Source organism: Suricata suricatta, chromosome 6 (genome assembly GCF_006229205.1).
Source record: "Suricata suricatta isolate VVHF042 chromosome 6, meerkat_22Aug2017_6uvM2_HiC, whole genome shotgun sequence".
In the NCBI taxonomy this organism is placed as follows: domain Eukaryota; kingdom Metazoa; phylum Chordata; class Mammalia; order Carnivora; family Herpestidae; genus Suricata; species Suricata suricatta.
In genome coordinates this window covers 80481262-80498856 of record NC_043705.1, presented here as the reverse complement: position 1 = coordinate 80498856, position 17595 = coordinate 80481262, and the positions used below count along the sequence as shown (strand labels likewise).

At 34.7% G+C, this 17595-nt stretch overlaps 1 protein-coding gene across 1 annotated transcript in view; it reads right to left on the bottom strand.

The window, feature by feature from the left end:
- Window positions 1–17595, bottom strand: part of FER (FER tyrosine kinase) — a 401294-nt gene that overhangs the window by 290126 nt on the left and 93573 nt on the right. The window contains exon 9 of the mRNA XM_029942680.1: window positions 5058–5247. Within this exon, the coding sequence (XP_029798540.1) occupies window positions 5058–5247 (190 nt within the window). The remainder of the gene's footprint in view (window positions 1–5057; window positions 5248–17595) is intronic.

Sequence of the window (17595 nt, the reverse complement as noted above, 5' to 3'; positions counted from 1 at the left end):
ATCCACAAAGTGGACAGTTCATGAGAACAGAAATAAGTGTTTATCTTGTACACTACTACATCCTCCAAACTACATTACATATGTCGTCTGACAATAAATATTTGTTATTTGAACAAATGAAAAAGAAAAAGGAAGCAACTATATATGCATTATTATGAAATGATACCTAAGATATACTAGGTTAAAAAGTAAAGTACAAAATGATATTGTTGTATACACTACCATTTGTGTAAGAGCAGGAAGCATATAATGAACATTTATGTTTTCATTTGCATCAATGCTTCTGTAGGGTCACCTCTGAGGTAGAAAACAGGGAAACTAAAAAAGAGACACAAAGACCCCTTTATTTGTACACGTACCTGTACTACCTACTCAGAGAAATTAAGGCTTTGCCTTTATAAATAAGAAATACATAAGATAATCCAGCAGAAAATCCTATAATTTATAACTCAGTGAGTATCTACTAATTAATTTACATGTAAACTAAGGTATATTATTAGAAAAAAACAAAATAAAATCTGTGTTTTAATAATATGTCATATACATTATCTCATTTCAGTGTCATAGAAATCTTATCAGGCAAGATGGATATATATTCACTTCCTCATTTTACAGACAGGAAAACTCAGAAAGGATAGGAAAATGACTGTGGTTACAAAGCAGAGGCAAAGCTCAATTCAGATCTCCTGACTTTTTGTCTTGTTCTTTTCTCAATGTAAGTGATGAGCAAGTCTCCAAATTAACATTGATCTTATGTATTTAAGGAAAGAAAGTGTACCTGATAATGAAAACAGAAAAAGCTTCAATGATGCTGTCAACCTCAACTGAGAGCAGTCCATTTCAGTGTTTAACTATAAAATTGAAAATGTATCAGACACCACAGTAAAATGGACTACTATTGAGTCATAATGACAGACAATATTTAGTCAACAAACCATATATTTTGTTGGTTGCAAATATAACAAAACAGGATTTTATTGATAGTGCTGTTCAACTAAGCAGAACTTACTCAGTAAGATTTGCAGAGAAGATAAACATCTATTGCATATTAGTCTAGCAAAAGAGCTTAAAAAGATGCAATTTCAGAAACATCAAAGTAAAGGCAATTATCTTACAGAATAGCTAACCATATTTAAAAAGTAAGAACTCATTATACAGTGTCATCAATTCTAGATATATCCAACATATAAGAAAGCTTCAAAAAATTATTATATTTGGTGCATAGTATTTGCTATCATAAAGTAAAACAACTAGATTACTCTGGAATGAAAAAGAAACCCAACTCCTCAATTCAACAGATACCAATTGAAAACTTATGTTCTTACAACTAGACAACTAAAAACAAACATGAAGGAAGGTGATAGTTTTAAATTAATTAATTAATTTTAAAAATAGGAAAGTCAGCTAATGATACTCAGGAATTGGAAAATTCTGGTATTTCCATGAGTATCCAAGGACAGCCAACAAAGTGTTCACCTTCCTAATATTCTCCAAAGGCAGATTCCTCTGTCCTGCAGAGCTAAAATTGAAGGATAAAACAAAATAAAATAATCCTTGGGTTTAGAGAACATTTAAACAAAACACCTTTAGAATTATCAGCACATTTCTCTGTCAACAGTTTATCAATCAGATAAGAAAGGATTTATCTTCTAATTCAGTATTTCCCAAAGCATATTCCATTTCACTGTGGTCCCTTTAGAATACTCTTTGAAATGAATTAGGTCAATATTTTCAGAGACACTATATTCCATGCTCTATCTCCCCTCACAGGCAATGGATATTAAAAGTTCCAAAAATCCTGCAGTTTGTACAAAGGTTTCTTTGGCCTTAATTCAGCCTGTCCCAAATTCTGGAACTCATTTCTCCTTGGAACACTTGAAGGATACCAAATTACTTTCATTTTCTAATACCTCACTGGTCACTCCTTACTCTCCTACTGGGTCCTCCTTTTCTGGACCACCTAACTGGAAGGGCCCCAAAGTTCAGTTCTTATTTCTCTTTTCTTCTCTATCCTCTTGAGAGCACTTGGTGACCACCTATAGTCAAATGATTTTATTTATTTTATTTTTTTAATGTTTATTTACTTTTGAGACAGAAAGAAGCAGAGCATGAGCAGGTAAAGGGCAGAAAGACAGGGAGACACAGAAGCACCCACATGGAGACAAGGAAATATTATAAACCACACTCAGAGAACAAAATATTTACTAGCTAAGATTTTCAAAACCCAAGTAAAATTAGAAAACACTTCAGAAGCTCCTCTGAAAGAATGCATATATACATAGTTAGTTACCAAGAATCAGGAAAGGGCCCTTTTTCATGTGGGAAATTACTATTACCTGATAGGATAGCAAAGGAGACAAAGAATCTGAGGCAGGTTCCAGGCTTCTGAGCTCTCAGCACAGAGCCCCATGTGGGACTCAAACTCACCAACTGTGAGATCATGACCTGAGCCGAAGTCAGATGCTTAACCAACTGAGCCACTCAGGCATCTCTACTCAAATAATCTTAAATAACATGTGAATCCTAGACTCTCAAATTTGTATCTTCAGTCCAAATCACACTCCTAAAATACAAGGCCCAAATACCAAATTCTGACAATGACTTGTTTTTTAAGTAAGACAAACTGAAATCATGCTCCACCTCATCATAGCTGGCTTGGGTATCATTTCTTCATGCAGTTGTAACAAATTGTATCCCTGTAGTTCTCCTGCTAAAAACCTTAAAATCATTCTTGCCTATTCTCTCTCATCACTCACATTTAATCCACAGGAAATCCTCTGGGCTCAACCTTCAAAATACATCCCAAAGCTAAATGCTTCTCGCTGCTTCCCATGACACCATCCTTGCTCAAATCATAATCTTCTATAATGTGGTTACTGCAATAATCTCATTCTTCCATCCTTGCTCCCTGAAGTAAATTCTCAACATAGATGCCACAGCAATCCATCTACATAAAAAGTCAGAGCATGTGATTCCTCTGTTATTACTCTCCACCCCAGTGGTTTCCCATTTCACTCAGAGAAAAGCCATAATCCTTAATTATGGTCCAAAAAGCTCCAAGGTCTATTCTCTAATGCTTCTCTCATCTCATTCCATATACTCTCACCTTCCCCTCCACTCAAACTTCCTTAATCATACCTTGCTTGAATAGTCCAATATGCTCCTGCATTACAGCCTTTGCAACAGGTGCACCCTATGACTGAAATGTAATCTTTCTCCAGAAATTAAGGGGGTTAGTAGCTCCCTGTCTCGAGTCTTTGTTCAAATGCCAACTCCCCAATGATGGTTATTCTGACTTGGATTTAAAATTGAATCCCAACTTCTGGACCCCCCCAACCCTCTACCCTGCTCTTTTTCTATTCCTTGGCATTTACCACCTTCCAAAATAGTATATAACTCATTTTTAACTGCCACTCACCACAGAATGTGATCTCCAAGAGAGTTTTTTAAATTAGTTTTATTCACAGATGTATTTCAAGCCATCTAGAAATGTGCTTGACTCAATAAATATTGCTCAAATGAATAAATGAAACATACTTATGCCCACACAGTAGAGAATTTTTGCACAGTACTTAATATTTATCATTCTCTCCTTGATATTTTGGCCAAAATCAGACCTAGGTTTAAAAAAGGACATTATGATGGTTTCCTCTGACAGAGATGATTTTATTATCTGCCTCCACAATTTTTTTAGATTTCTGTAAATAAATAGATGGGCTTTCATTCTAATTGAATTATATAGCCAAAAATAAACATCAATATATCTAAGAACCTGACACTATAATCCTAACTCTGATTATACAATGTAATCACGTGTAAGAATACAAAATCTGTGGCCCATCCTAGAGGTACAGCTCCTCAAGGCACTCTTCCACAAGAGCATTCACCACTGAAGAGTAAGTGTACTGGTGAGCACCGCCATGAATTCAAATCATGACATATGCGGATAATATGGCCCAATTAATAACAAAAATGGGACTAGCCATAATAATTGAAATACTTCATATTCATTTATTGCATTTTCAAATACTGTCTTTCTTCTAATGGAAACATCTGAATATGTTTAACAATCAAACTGTACTATTCAGAACCACATAAACTAAAAATGACTAAAATATCAGCTATAGCATCATTAACTAAGATAGTTCTATTTATGGACCACATTCGGCTACTCACAGAAAAAGCAAGCCAAGGACATACATACCTCAAGGCTTTTTTAGCCTTGGTACTACTTGTATTTTATGTTGGATACATTTTTATTGGGAATATGAATGCAAGGGCTGTCTTGTACACTATAGTATGTTTAGAGGCATCAGCGCCCTCTACCCATCAGATACCACTAATTGTAACAACCAAAAATATCTGGATATATTGCAAGATGCCCCCTGGAGGGCAAAACTGCCCTCTTGGTGAGAACCACCAACCTAAGATAGAAGGGAGGAAGGAAAAAAGGAAAGAAGAAAGGGAGGGAGGGAGGTGGGGGAGGAAGGGAAGGGAAAGTATTTATACTAGTCATTGTTAAACAGGCCATGAAAATATAAAATGAAGTTGAATTTCTAGTTAGTGGATTTGAATGTGTTTATTGTAATTTAAGAATATAAGAAAAAATCTATTTTTAAACAAAATCAAATATAATTGTGAAAACAATAAACATATCAATCTCAAATAAATAATTGTTCTCAAATAAAATAATTGTTTCTATTGTTCTTAAGAAAAAATAGTAATAAAAAGCTTTTTCCTTATTTCTTACTTCTATGTTAAGAATAACACCTTGCCTTCCTTCTGTCTTCCAGGAATAGAAACATTTGCAGTCTCTGTATTCAGTTTTGAAGGCCCAAGAAGAGCTTTTTCCTTGGACTCTACAGGTAGTTCCTAAAAGTGTTCTCCAGGTAACCTAATGTGACTGACAAATCTATTTTGCATTCACAAACAAATTTAACAGGGCTCACATATTAAAAAGAATAATAATTTGTCATAGCAAAAGAATTAATTTTGTATTTATTTATTACCTAGATATTTCTCTTTCAAGTTTCTTATTTGATTACTCTTTGGCTTACCATAGATGTAACTGATCGTGCATCTTCTTCATAATTTACTACTGGAGGAGGCTCTTTCCCATCATTTTCTTGTACTTTTTGTTCCAGTAATTCTTTCTGTGCTGTAAACTTTGCTTCAGTGCATCTCAACTGCTGGACTGACTGTTTCAGCTCTTCAAGAGACTGTTTTTGGCTTAGCAGAAGCACAATACTGAAAAAGAATACATTAAATATAAATTATTTCAATTTCTTTAAGAAATAGACCCTTGAAAGAAAACTATACATGAATTACGCTTCTGTTTCCTTTCATTTTCACCCTTATAAGTCCTTGAGAATCATCAGAATGATAAAACCAAACAGCTTTTCATGTCGTCATGATAGTTACTAAATGTTAGCATTAGCAAAATGGAAGAAAATATTTGGAAGCAAAAAACAAATTCAAGATGTTTTGAAATACGTTATAATGTATGGCATTCATTGTATTTTACAACTAAGCCATCTACTTCGCAGAGTACAGACACTTAGGTTGAGAAGTGCAGGGCCTAAAGTGAATTAATATAACTGAAGCAGAATCTCAATTTACTTCAAATCTCAAATGTAATATAGCTGAAGTCATATCTGTGCCTTGGTAAAATAAATCAAATCAAGGTAACAATCTGGGAAGAAGCTGTGTTTATATTGTGAGGGCTGTGTTTTTAGAGTCAGAGAAAGCTATTCTGATGAGGACTGAGGAGTGAGCTGTCACTGAGGAAATGGGCATAACGTAAGTCCCCAGATTCTTCCAATACATCACTATAAAGATAATACACTTCCCCAATTCTTTAAAGAACTATATAGGCACATGTCATCTTACTGTGATCTTTTATCCCTTGAAATCTACGCCAAAGGGAATTTCAAACTAATTCACCCACATTAATACCACAAGAAAATGGGGAGTGGTGGTAGGGAACACCTGTAGAAACATGTCATATAGTATATTAATATCTTAAAGAACTGTGCCATGTACTATTGAAAATAGGTAATTAATATGTAAGTACCAATAGACTGTTCAATAAGGGAAAACTTTGAAACTGGACAATAAGATCAGATAATGTTACTTTCTTAAATTGGAACTTATATGGATCAATACTGAGTAAGTAATCATAGGCCGAAGAAATGCCCACTAGGAGAGATTTGTTTATAAATACGATGTGATCAATATTTTGAAGACTCAATTACAATCAAATTGAGCAGGATACAACCTCAGGAAATGCTATTTGGAGAGGTAAAAATCTCCTCATTATACTGCAATGAGTTTCAGGTGAAAATGACAAAAAGCGAACTCAAGTGGAGACCTGAGTGAAATTCGGGAAAAGAACTAATGAATAAGATTTTTTTTTTTATGTTTACTTATTTTGAAAGAAAAGGTGAGCAGGCACAGGGCAGGAGACAGAGAGAGAGAGAGACAGAGAGAGAGAGAGAGAGAAAGAGAGAAAGAGAGAGAGAGAGAGAGAGAGAGAGAGAAAATCCCAAGAAAGCTCCACGCTGTCAACACAGGGCCCACAGTGGGGCTCAATCTCATGAACCATGAAACTATAACCTGAGCCGAAATCAAGAGTCAGACGCTTAACTAACTGAGCTACCGAGGCAGCCCAAGATTATTCATAACAGAAACTTAGCAATGTTCAAAAGAAAAGTCCCCATAACCAATGGAGTTCATGGCCAACGTAATGAAGAAGGATATGCCATACTGTCAGAGCTCATTATTACTTCCCAAGTAAAATTATCATGGCATATGGAAAGAGTATAATTATATCAAATGAGAACAGATTCAACTTAATGGCTTAATCTCACTGATTTCTCATCTTCAGTTTTAGCATTGGAAAAATTAATAATAATATCAAATTGTCAGGGCTGTTCTGAATACATTGAGATAATATTTGAAAACTTGTTAGCACAGTGCCAACCATAAAGTAAGAATTCAGTAAGCAGCAATTATTATTTACATCACCATCATTCAACAATCCTTGAACTGTGCTCTAAGCCACACAGATTTCCTGATAACCTGATAATTCATGCTGGTTTGCATATTAGGTAGTAAGTCCTTTTTTCATAATAAATTGGTTATAGATTTTTTTCTCTGTGAATCTCTTCAGAGAAAGTTGATTTTTAAAAGTCACTTTTGTGAATATAAATTCATATGGACTGAGTTCTGGAAAAGATTACACCCATATTGAACTTAAAGCTTCTTGAGGGTTCCTTCTTTGCCACCAAAAGAATCACATGACAAAAGGGTAAGAAATGATTTACAATGTACCAGGTAAGATAGTAAAAACACATATTTACGTATCTACAGAATGAGTCCAAAAAAGAGGGTGAATAATTTCACAAATGTGAACCAATTAATAGGAAAGTATACTTGAAAATAATAATGCTCTAATACCATTTTTACTACCATTAACCTTCTGTAAATCAAGTTCATAAAGACCAATAGGGAAAAATGCAAAGTAAAAAAAATAACAATTAAAGGAATGAAAATAAACTTCAAAAATAAAATATGAAATGACTAATGAACGATAATTATAAAATAGTAAATATGAACTAAACATTAGAACAAAATTCAAAGAAATACATTTATGAGAACAAACCCCTACATTTGATTATCTCTTCAATTGTATGGCAGGCCCCCAAAAATGACTACATCCTTCTCCCTGGAACTTGGGAATATGTTACCTTATATAGCAAAAGGGAGTTTTGTAAGTTAAGGATGGGGGAATTGGGAAGTTATTTTAGATTATCCAGGTGAACCCAATATAGACATAAGCATCTGATAAGAGGGAAGTAAAAACTACAAGGTCAGAGAAGACAATGTGACTAAAAGGGGGGGCACTCTAATGTGGAGTCAGGAGCCAAGGAATGAGAAAAGTCTCTAGAAGCTGGAAAAACAGAAAAGGAGATTCTCCCCAAGAGTCTGCAGAAGAAATCAGCCCTACCAACAACTTACTTATAGGCCCATAAGACTCATTTCTAACATCTAATCTCCAAAAATATAAGAGAATAAATCTGTATTGTTTTAAGTTACCAAGTTCGCAGCAATTATTACAGTAGGAAGAGAAAACTAACAAAACCCCTAAGAGATATGATACCTATTTTCGGTCCATTTTAAAAGGCTAAGCTAGGGGTACCACAGATTTTTGTTGTTGTTGATTTGTTTGTTTTTTGAAGAGAGAGAGTGAGCAGTGTAGGGGCAGAGATAGAGGAAGAGAGAGACTCCCAAGCAGTCTCTGCAACGTCAGCACAGAACTGATACGGGGCTCAAACCAATGAACCAGGAGATGATGAGCCAAGCTAAAATCAAGAGTTGGACACTTGCCAGATTGAGCCATGCAAGCACCCCTCTCTTTTTTGGTAAGTTTTTATTTATTTTGAAAGAGAGAGTGTGAGCAGGCAAGAAAGAGGCAGAAAGAGAGGGAGAAAGAGAATTCCAAGCAGGCTCTGCACTGTTAGCGAAAAGCCTGATGTGAGGCTCAAAACTCACAAACCATGAGATCAGTACCTGAGCCAAAATTGAGAGACAGCCGCTTAACTGACTGAGCCACCCAATTGTCCTTGGTGTCTGTCTCTTGATTTCAGCTCAGGTCATGATCCCCGGGTCCTGAGACCAAGCCTCACCTCAGGGTCTGTGCTGTGTGGATCCTGCTTAAGAATGTCTCTCCTTCAGCTCCTCTCCCCTGCTCATTCTCTCTCTGTATCTAAAACAAAAATTGTTTTAGTGGCTGAAATATAAGAAACATTATATGGTTGTATAGTGTGCAGTAGCCAGTAACAACCAGGATATAGACTTGGGAGAAAAATATTAAAGACTTAGAAGCACTTTTCAACCAGAAAATGACTGTATTACATAAAGGATGTGAATAAATTAGTTTTAGCTTCATTAAATACTAAATAAATTTTTTAAAGCATTAAACCATTACAGAAATTTGAAATTACAAAAAAAAAATAGAAATACCAGACAACGTAGCAATCCAATCCTGAATAGTTACCCAAAGAAAACAAAAACAGTAATTCAAAAAGATAAATGCACCCCTATTTTCACTGTAGCATTATTTACAATAGACAAGATATGGAAGCATCCTATGTGTCCATTAATAATTAAAGGATAAAGAAAATGTGGTGTTATGTGGATATATACTATTCAAATATATTTATACAAAAATTTACAAAATATATATAAATAATATATCCACATAATGAAATACATACTCAGCTACAAAAATAAAAGAAATCTTGCCTTTTTTTTTTTTAAAGAGAAAGAGAGCATATGAGTGGGACCAGAGAAAGAGAGAGAGAAAGAGAGAGAGAGAGAGAGAGGGAGAGAGAGAGAAAATTTTAAGAAGGCTCCATGCTCAGGGCAGAGCCCCATGACCCTAGAATCATGACTTGAGCAGAAATCAAGAGTCAGATGCTCAATTGACTGAGCCACCCAGGTGCCTGAAATCTTGCAATTCGTGACAATCTGGATGGACCTACGGGGTATTACGCTAAGTAAAATAAGTCAGGCAGAGAAAAGCAAATACCGTATGACTTCACTTATATGTAGAATCTAAAAAACAAAACAAAACAAAACAAAACAGAAACAGAAACAAAGTCATAAATACAGAGAAAAACTGGCAGTAACAGAAGGGAGGGCACAGGAGGACAGGCAAAGTTTGCAAAGGGAATTAAGAGGTACAAACTTCCAGTTATAAAACAAATATGTCACAAAGAGGTAAAGTATAGTGTAGGGAATACAGTCAATAATATTGTAATAGTTTTATATGGTGACAATAACTAGACTTATCATAGTGACTGTATGTAAGGTATATAAATGTTGAATCACAATGTTGTACACATGAAACTAAGATAATGTTGTATGTCAACTATACTTCAATAAAAATAATGAATCAAAAAATTCTAAACCACATATAAAGTTTAGAGAAAAGCCTCTATTAAAACATGACTTCTTATGGTATTTATAATCTCTATATTAAACTACTTCATCTTTATTTTACCCTGGATAATGAGTGGGGTCTTCCAAAATGATCAACATAATGAAGAGAAGTTAGTATTTTCAACACATGGCACTTGCACAAGTGGTCTTCCATATGCAAAAAATGAATCAAAAAACAGAACTTATACCATTCACAAAAATTAATTCAAAATGGATCACAGACTTAAATGCAAAACATAAACTACAAAACTCTTAGAGGATTCATAGGAGAAAACCTCAATGACATTGGGTCTGCAGAGAGCTTTTTTAGATACAACATCAAAGGCACAATCTATGAAAGAAATCATTGATAAACTGCAGTTTATGAAAATTAAAAACTTATGCTCTGTGAAAGACAATGTCAAGAGAACAGTAAGATATGCCATAGACAGGGAGAGAACATGGGAAAAATACACATCTGATAAAAGACTGTTATCCAAAATACACGAAAATCTCTTAAATGTCAATAGTAAAAAAACAACCAAATTTATAAAATAGGACAAAGGGGCGCCTGGGTGGCTCAGTCAGTTAAGCATCCGACTTTGGCTCACGCCATGATCTCATGATCTCGCAGTTCATGGGTTTGAGCCCCATGTTGGGCTCTGTGCTGACAGCTCAGAGCCTGGAGCCTGCTTCCGATTCTGTTTCTCCCTCTCTGCCCCTCCCCGACTTGTGCTCTGTCTCTCTCTGTCTCAAAAATAAATAAACAAAAAAATATTGAAAAAATAGGCCCAAGATTTAACAGACACCTCACCAAAGAAGGTATATTCATGGAAAACAAGTACAGGAAAAGATTCCCCATACCATCTGTCCTCAGTGACATACATATTAAAACAACAGTGAGATACCTCTATGCACTGATGAGATGACCAAACTCCAGAACACTGACAACATCAAATGCTGACAAGGATGTGGAGCAATAGAAGCTCTCATTCATTAGGTGGGAATACAAAATGGTGCAGCCACTCGAAAATACGATTTTGCAGTTACTTACAAAACTAAAAATACTCTTACCATATGATCAAGCATCACACTCCTTAGTATTTACTCAAAGGAATTAAAATTTTACATCCACACAAAAGCCTGCACACAGATGTTTATACGGCAGCTTTATTCATAATTGCCTAAACCTGGAAGCCCCCAAGATATCCTTTAGTAGGTGAATGAATGCATAAACTGTGATTCATCCAGACAATGGGTATTATTCAGTGCTCAAATGAACTAGCAAGACACAAAAAGACATGGAGGAAATTTAACTGCATATTGTTTAGTGAGGAAGCCAATCTGAAAAGGCTACAAATGTCTGATTCTAAAGACATTACATTCTGGAAAAGGCAAAACTATGGGGACAACAAAAAGGTCAGCAGTTGACAACAGTTGTGAATTGGGGCAGACAGGATAAATAACTGGAGCACAGAGGCTTTTCAGCAAAAATTATGCTGTATGATACCATAATGATGGACACATGGCATTATACGTTGTTCAAACTGACAAGAATGCACAGGAGTGAAATGTAATTTAAACTAAGGACTGGGCGATACTGATGTTGTAACACATATAACACTCTGGTGAGAGATACTGATAATGGGGAAGGATATGCATGTGTAGGGTCAGGGATATATGGAAAATCTCTGAACCTCCCCCTAAATTTTGCTGTGAAACTTAAACTACTCTAAAAAATTGTCTTAATATAAAAAAATGAGACATCAGTACACATCTATTAGAATGGCTCAAAAAAAATATGATGACTACACCAAATGCTGGTAGGAAACCAGCAATTGCTCTCATCAGTATCCCAGAAAAATTAAAACTTACATTCACACAAAAATCTGTACATGAATGTCTGAAGCATCTTTATTTGCAATAGCCAAAATCTGAAAATAAATCAGATGTTCTTCAAAGGGCGAATGGTAGATAAAGTATCCACACTGTTATCAGTTGAATTGTGTCCTCTAAAAAGAGATGTTCAAATCCTAATCCTATGAACCTCAAAACATCACCTTATTTGGAAATAGGGTTGTTGCAGATATAATTAAGATAAGGTCATATTGGAGTGGCTGGGCCTTTAATTCTTATGACTGGTGTCCTTGTAAGAAGAAGAAAATCTGGATACTGAGAAGAGTATCCAAAATACCACCTGAAGATGGAGGCAGATTGAAGCGATGCTTCTATAAACCAAGGAATGCCGAGGTTTGCCAGCCCTTAGAGAAGCGAGGAGGGAGGCACAGAACAGATTCTCCCTCAGAGCCGTCAGAAGAAACCAGCCTGCCAACAGTTTATTTCAGACTTTGGCCTCCAAAACTATGAAGTAATCAATTTCTTTTTTAAGCTACCAAGTTTGCAGTACCTTTGTATTTTGTAATGCAAGCCTTAGAAAACTAACACACCATGGAATACTATTTAACAATCAAAAGGAATGAAAGTACCTGGATGAATTATGATGAATGTAAAAAGCCAATCTCAAAAGGTTACATACAGCGTTATTCCATTTACATAACATTCTTGAGAAGACAAAATTATAAAAATGGAAGACTGATTAATAGTTGCCAGGAGTTAAGAAAAGGGTGTGAGATGGGAGGCAGTGTAGCTATAAAAATCCAACACTTGAAAGATCCTTGCAGAGATGAAATGTTCATATTGCAAGATGATCCCATTGGAGAGATGTGGGCAAAGAGTACCTGGGATCTCTCTGTATTGATTCTTACAACTATCTGTCAATCTGTAATTATCTGAAAATAAAAAATTTAATTAAAAAATATATATCACTGCTGCTGCATCATGCTTCCTCTGGTTAGGTGAGGTTTTTACCATCTCATATGCCTTGGGTTCCTAAATAATCTTTTTTAGAGATAGGCCTTTTTTATTCTCCTCTCAGGAGTTCCAAATATCTTTTATATTGTATCATACTGGCAATCACTTAGTTATTCTGAGACACTATTCTAATACCAAAATTTAGCGTTAAAATATAAATTTCTGGTTTTTAGTATAGTGGTTTGGAAGAACAATGAGATTTGCTGGGGAGGTACATATGCTCTATAGTACAGCTCTAGTCCTAACTATTTTTAATCAACATGTCTGATCATGAAATTAATAAGCAATATTAGCTACTTCCAATTAATCACATTGAATTTTATGTATAATGATACAATTTTACATACATTAACATCTTGCTTTTGTTCAACACTTTTTTTAAAGTATTACTGTAATTACTATACCATACACTATAGTGAATTTTTATGCTTATAACACCAATGAGCAAACAATCTATACACATTACAGTAAGAAAAAAAATTCTAGAAAATGAATGATTGTGTAACACAATAGAAAGCCATAAATAAGCTTAAAACCTAGATGAGATCAGGACCTTTAGATGCACAACTTACTCCCTATCTCTGACTACTCGTCCCACACATTTTTCCCAGGGGAGGGCCCTGTCTGTCCTTCACATCTAGTAAAAATGCCACAGTTTCTGGGAGACCCCTGTTTATCTATTGTAAGTAGGTGCTCCTCTATTCTTCTTCTATCTGAACTCCTTATTTTATAGCAATTATCTTAATGTTAATTCTCTGTTGGTGTTAGTCTACTCCACAAAAGTGTAAGCTTCATGAGACACGGGACAATAAATATCTTACAATTTTACATACATTAACATCTTGCTTTTGTTCAATACTTTTTTAAAGTATTACTGTAATTACTATACCATACACTATAGTGAATTTTCTGAATTTATATTTTCTGAATATATATTTCACTATATTTATAGCACCTAGCAGACATGCAATAAATATTACTGAAATAATTGCCTATTTAGGTAGGACTTTTTTTGTAATATACATAATTTTTAAACCCTGCGACAAAAATGAAAGATCCCTGAATTTGCACACTCTACAATACTCTAAATGGCTTAAGTCTTAACCTGAACTATAAGCTAGATGTGACATTTTGCAAGTCTCTCAAAATTTCTGGGCCTCAGATGTTACATAATTTGAAAAACAAGGAGGTTGAAACAAATAATCTCTTAAGATTCCGTATGGCCTTGGGGCACCTAGGTGTCTCAGTAGGTTAAACCTCTGACTTAATTCAGATCATTATCTCACAGTTTGTGGGTACAAGCCCTGCATTGGGCTCTGTGCTGACAACTCAGAGCCTGGAGCCCAAGTTCTGGATTCTGTCTCTCTCTCAAAAGTAAAGAAAAAAATTTTTAATTAAAAAAAAAAAGATTCTGCATGGCTCTAAGAGCTTAGAACATATAAAGTATTTTTAAGTATTAGGTGATAATGGTACAAAACAACACAAAATTGAATAATCATTCACTTTTTGGAAGTTAAGCCAAGCATTAAAACCAATAGTAATATTACTTGCTCTTTATGCCCCTCAGTCATAAATGACATATGCTTGATGTGTTTTCCCATAAACCATTTTCTAATACAGTAGTCACGGGTCATAAATCAGGAGAAGATTGATATTACTTCCACTTGAATAAATATGTTTTAGAAGTAATGAGCAAAGTTATGGATACTACAGTGACACTTTCGTGTTGTAGTAAAACTATACCATTTCACCTGGTTGGCTTTATTCCTTTTACTCTATTTTTAAAAATATAATTCTACAATAGTGACATTTCAGCTAAGACCTGCATTATTTATATAAGCTAAAACTCTACTCTTGTTAGTGTGAATTTAATGTCACATAAAACCATTCTTGAAGTTTATTTTTCACTATATATTATTCAATTATAAAAATCAAAGCTATCAAATGACTTCATATAATTTATATTTTCACTGTTACTATAAAATGTGTTAGAGATATTTATGTTAAACTCAAATCTAAAGGTTTTAACTTTAGTTCCCTATTATGTTGCATTTCAGCAGGAAGAATAATGCGTCCTGTTAGGTAAAAATTTGGTATAACTACAATAATTTAAAAGTGTAAATATCTAACTTGGGATATTTTTAGCATTTGTGAAGAACTGTAGTTCTGTTTTATTGTTTTTAATACTTCAAATTAACAGCATATGAAGCTAAAAAAGAATTGCAGAGTAAAAATTATTGTAAATCTATTTCTAAACCTAGACTAAAATTGCTTTTAATTATATAAGTGTATTTAAATATATATGTAGATTTATACACATATACAGAAAAGGAAATGCTTATGAATTAATAAACTGAAATACAAATATTTCCACTAGAACCCCTTTCAGGTTACTTGCTTAGCAAAAAAAGAATTTTAAGTTTATTTATTTATTTTTGAGAGAGAGTACAGGGAAGGAGCAGAGAGAGAAGATGACAGAGAATCCCGAGCAGGCCCCCAAGCGCAGGGCCCCATATAGGCCTCAAACTCATAAAAGGTGAGATCATGACCTGAGCCAAAATCAAAGAGTCAGATGCTTAACTGAATGAGCCACCCAGGCACCCCTGTTCAGCAAAATATTTTTAACATATAAATCAAAGACAAACTTCAACCCTACTAATATCTAAATTAATGAAAGTTCACAATGACCGCTTAGTTATACAAACGTACTTAACATCTTCAAGATTATGTCATGAAGCTAATAACAACTCCATGACAACAAAGAGCTACATAAAACTCATTCCCTGAACTGTCTGACATATTTATCTCTTTTAACTTACTCTCATAAGAACACTATTAAAATAGGAAGATCAAGCAGGTGCCATGATCAGAAAGATGCTGTGGAGTCAAAAATTCATGCATTTTCTACCACTAACTAGATATGTAATTGTAATTTTTTTTAATTCTCTAAGTCTTAAAGGTAAAATACAGGCAAATACACAAAAGGAGTAGTGAAGTTAACATTCAGTGTGGTAATATATATATAAAACATCTGGCATAATACGTGGAACAGAGTAAGAACTTAAGAAATGCTATTTCCTAGATATCCACCACTCTTTAAGCCTGCTAACCTATACTCCTATTCTAATCTCCTGATAAATATAAATAGGTATTAGAGAGTGGATCACATTCATTATGTAGATGAAAAGAGAGTCAAAGATTTGAGTCAAGAAAATGGCAATGAACCTCACAATTTCTAGATTAAGAAAACCCTTGAAGATTGTCCCCTTCAACAATGTAGTTAAACATGCTAATCAGCCATCTTATGGTCTTTCTCTATACCTACTAAATTTTAAAACAGGAGTCATTTGCAATGTTTTCATTTATGAAACCATAAAAAATAGAACCATTTGGCTATCTGTAAACAAATGAAGAGATTATTCCCAAAAACAGAAAAGCAAAATCTAATTCTTTTTTTTGAATTTTATATGTGCAATGGTCGATACATTTTATTTTTACAATCCAAATAGAATCTTCTATTAATGCAATGCTAAAATCTTCCAGACTTATTAAAGGAATGCCCAGAATAACTCAAATTTTCCTGTTCTCATCTTTTAAAAGCTCACTGAATGTAATATAATATTTAATGCCTAGCTGTAATAAGAACTATAGTATAAGTAGGAGGAAGGCCCCTAATATTCTGAGTTGTATAATAAAATAGATTATGGTGCCATTCACTGAAATAAGGAATAGTAAGAGTGAAATAGGTTGAATTGGTTTGGTCTGTATTGAGATTTTTTAAAATATATAAGTTTTTGTTTTGTTTTGTTTTAGAGAGAGAGCATAAGTGGGAGAAGGGCAGAAGGAAAGACAGGGGGTTTGGGGGGAGAGAGAGAGAGAGAGAGAGAGAGAGAGAGAGAGAGAGAGAACCTTAAGCAGGCTCCATGCTCAACATGAAGCCAGACACGGAAAACAATCCTACAACCCTATGATCATGACCTGAGCTGAAATCAAGAGTCAGATGCTCAACTCACTGAGCCACTCAGGTGCCCGTGTATTGAGATTGTTTATTAAACCTTAGACATGGGAAATTTAGGGTACTTCTAAGACATCCAAGGAGTCATGTCAAGTAGGCAATTGACTACATGGCCATTGAATTCAGAGGAAAAATCTGATCAAGAGTAATAAATGTGGGTCATCTTCAGGAAACCATCTACGGAGAGAATGCCATTCCTTGAGTAACTCCAAAATAGGCTGGCTTAGTGTGGAGAATGAGTTTATAAAGGAGTAGCCACAAAGAGAAGCCAAAGACCTGGTCCCGAACACCAACAGAAAAAAAAGGAACATGCAGTCAACAAAATCACATACTGAGAGGATGTCAAGTAAGATACATGTTAAATTTAGCAATGTAGAGGTCATTGGAGATCTTACAGATCCCTATTTCAGTGGTGATGGGGAAGAAGCTAGATCTATGTGGGTTGAGAACTAAGTGGGAATTAAAAAAATGAGTGAGTATAATCACTCTAAGAATAAGTATGACTAAGAAAACAGTAAGCAAAGGCAGTAGGGAGAAAATATGGTTATAGAAGGGTTATCTGAGGTGGACAGAGATGTAGAAATTGTTTTAAGAGTCAACACTTAAGCCCATTTAACAAGTGAGCACTGGGCCACCTGGGTGGCTCAGTCAGTTAACTGTCCAACCCTTGGTTTCGGCTCAGGTCACGGTTTGTGGGGTTCAAGTTCCATGTTGAGCTCTATGCT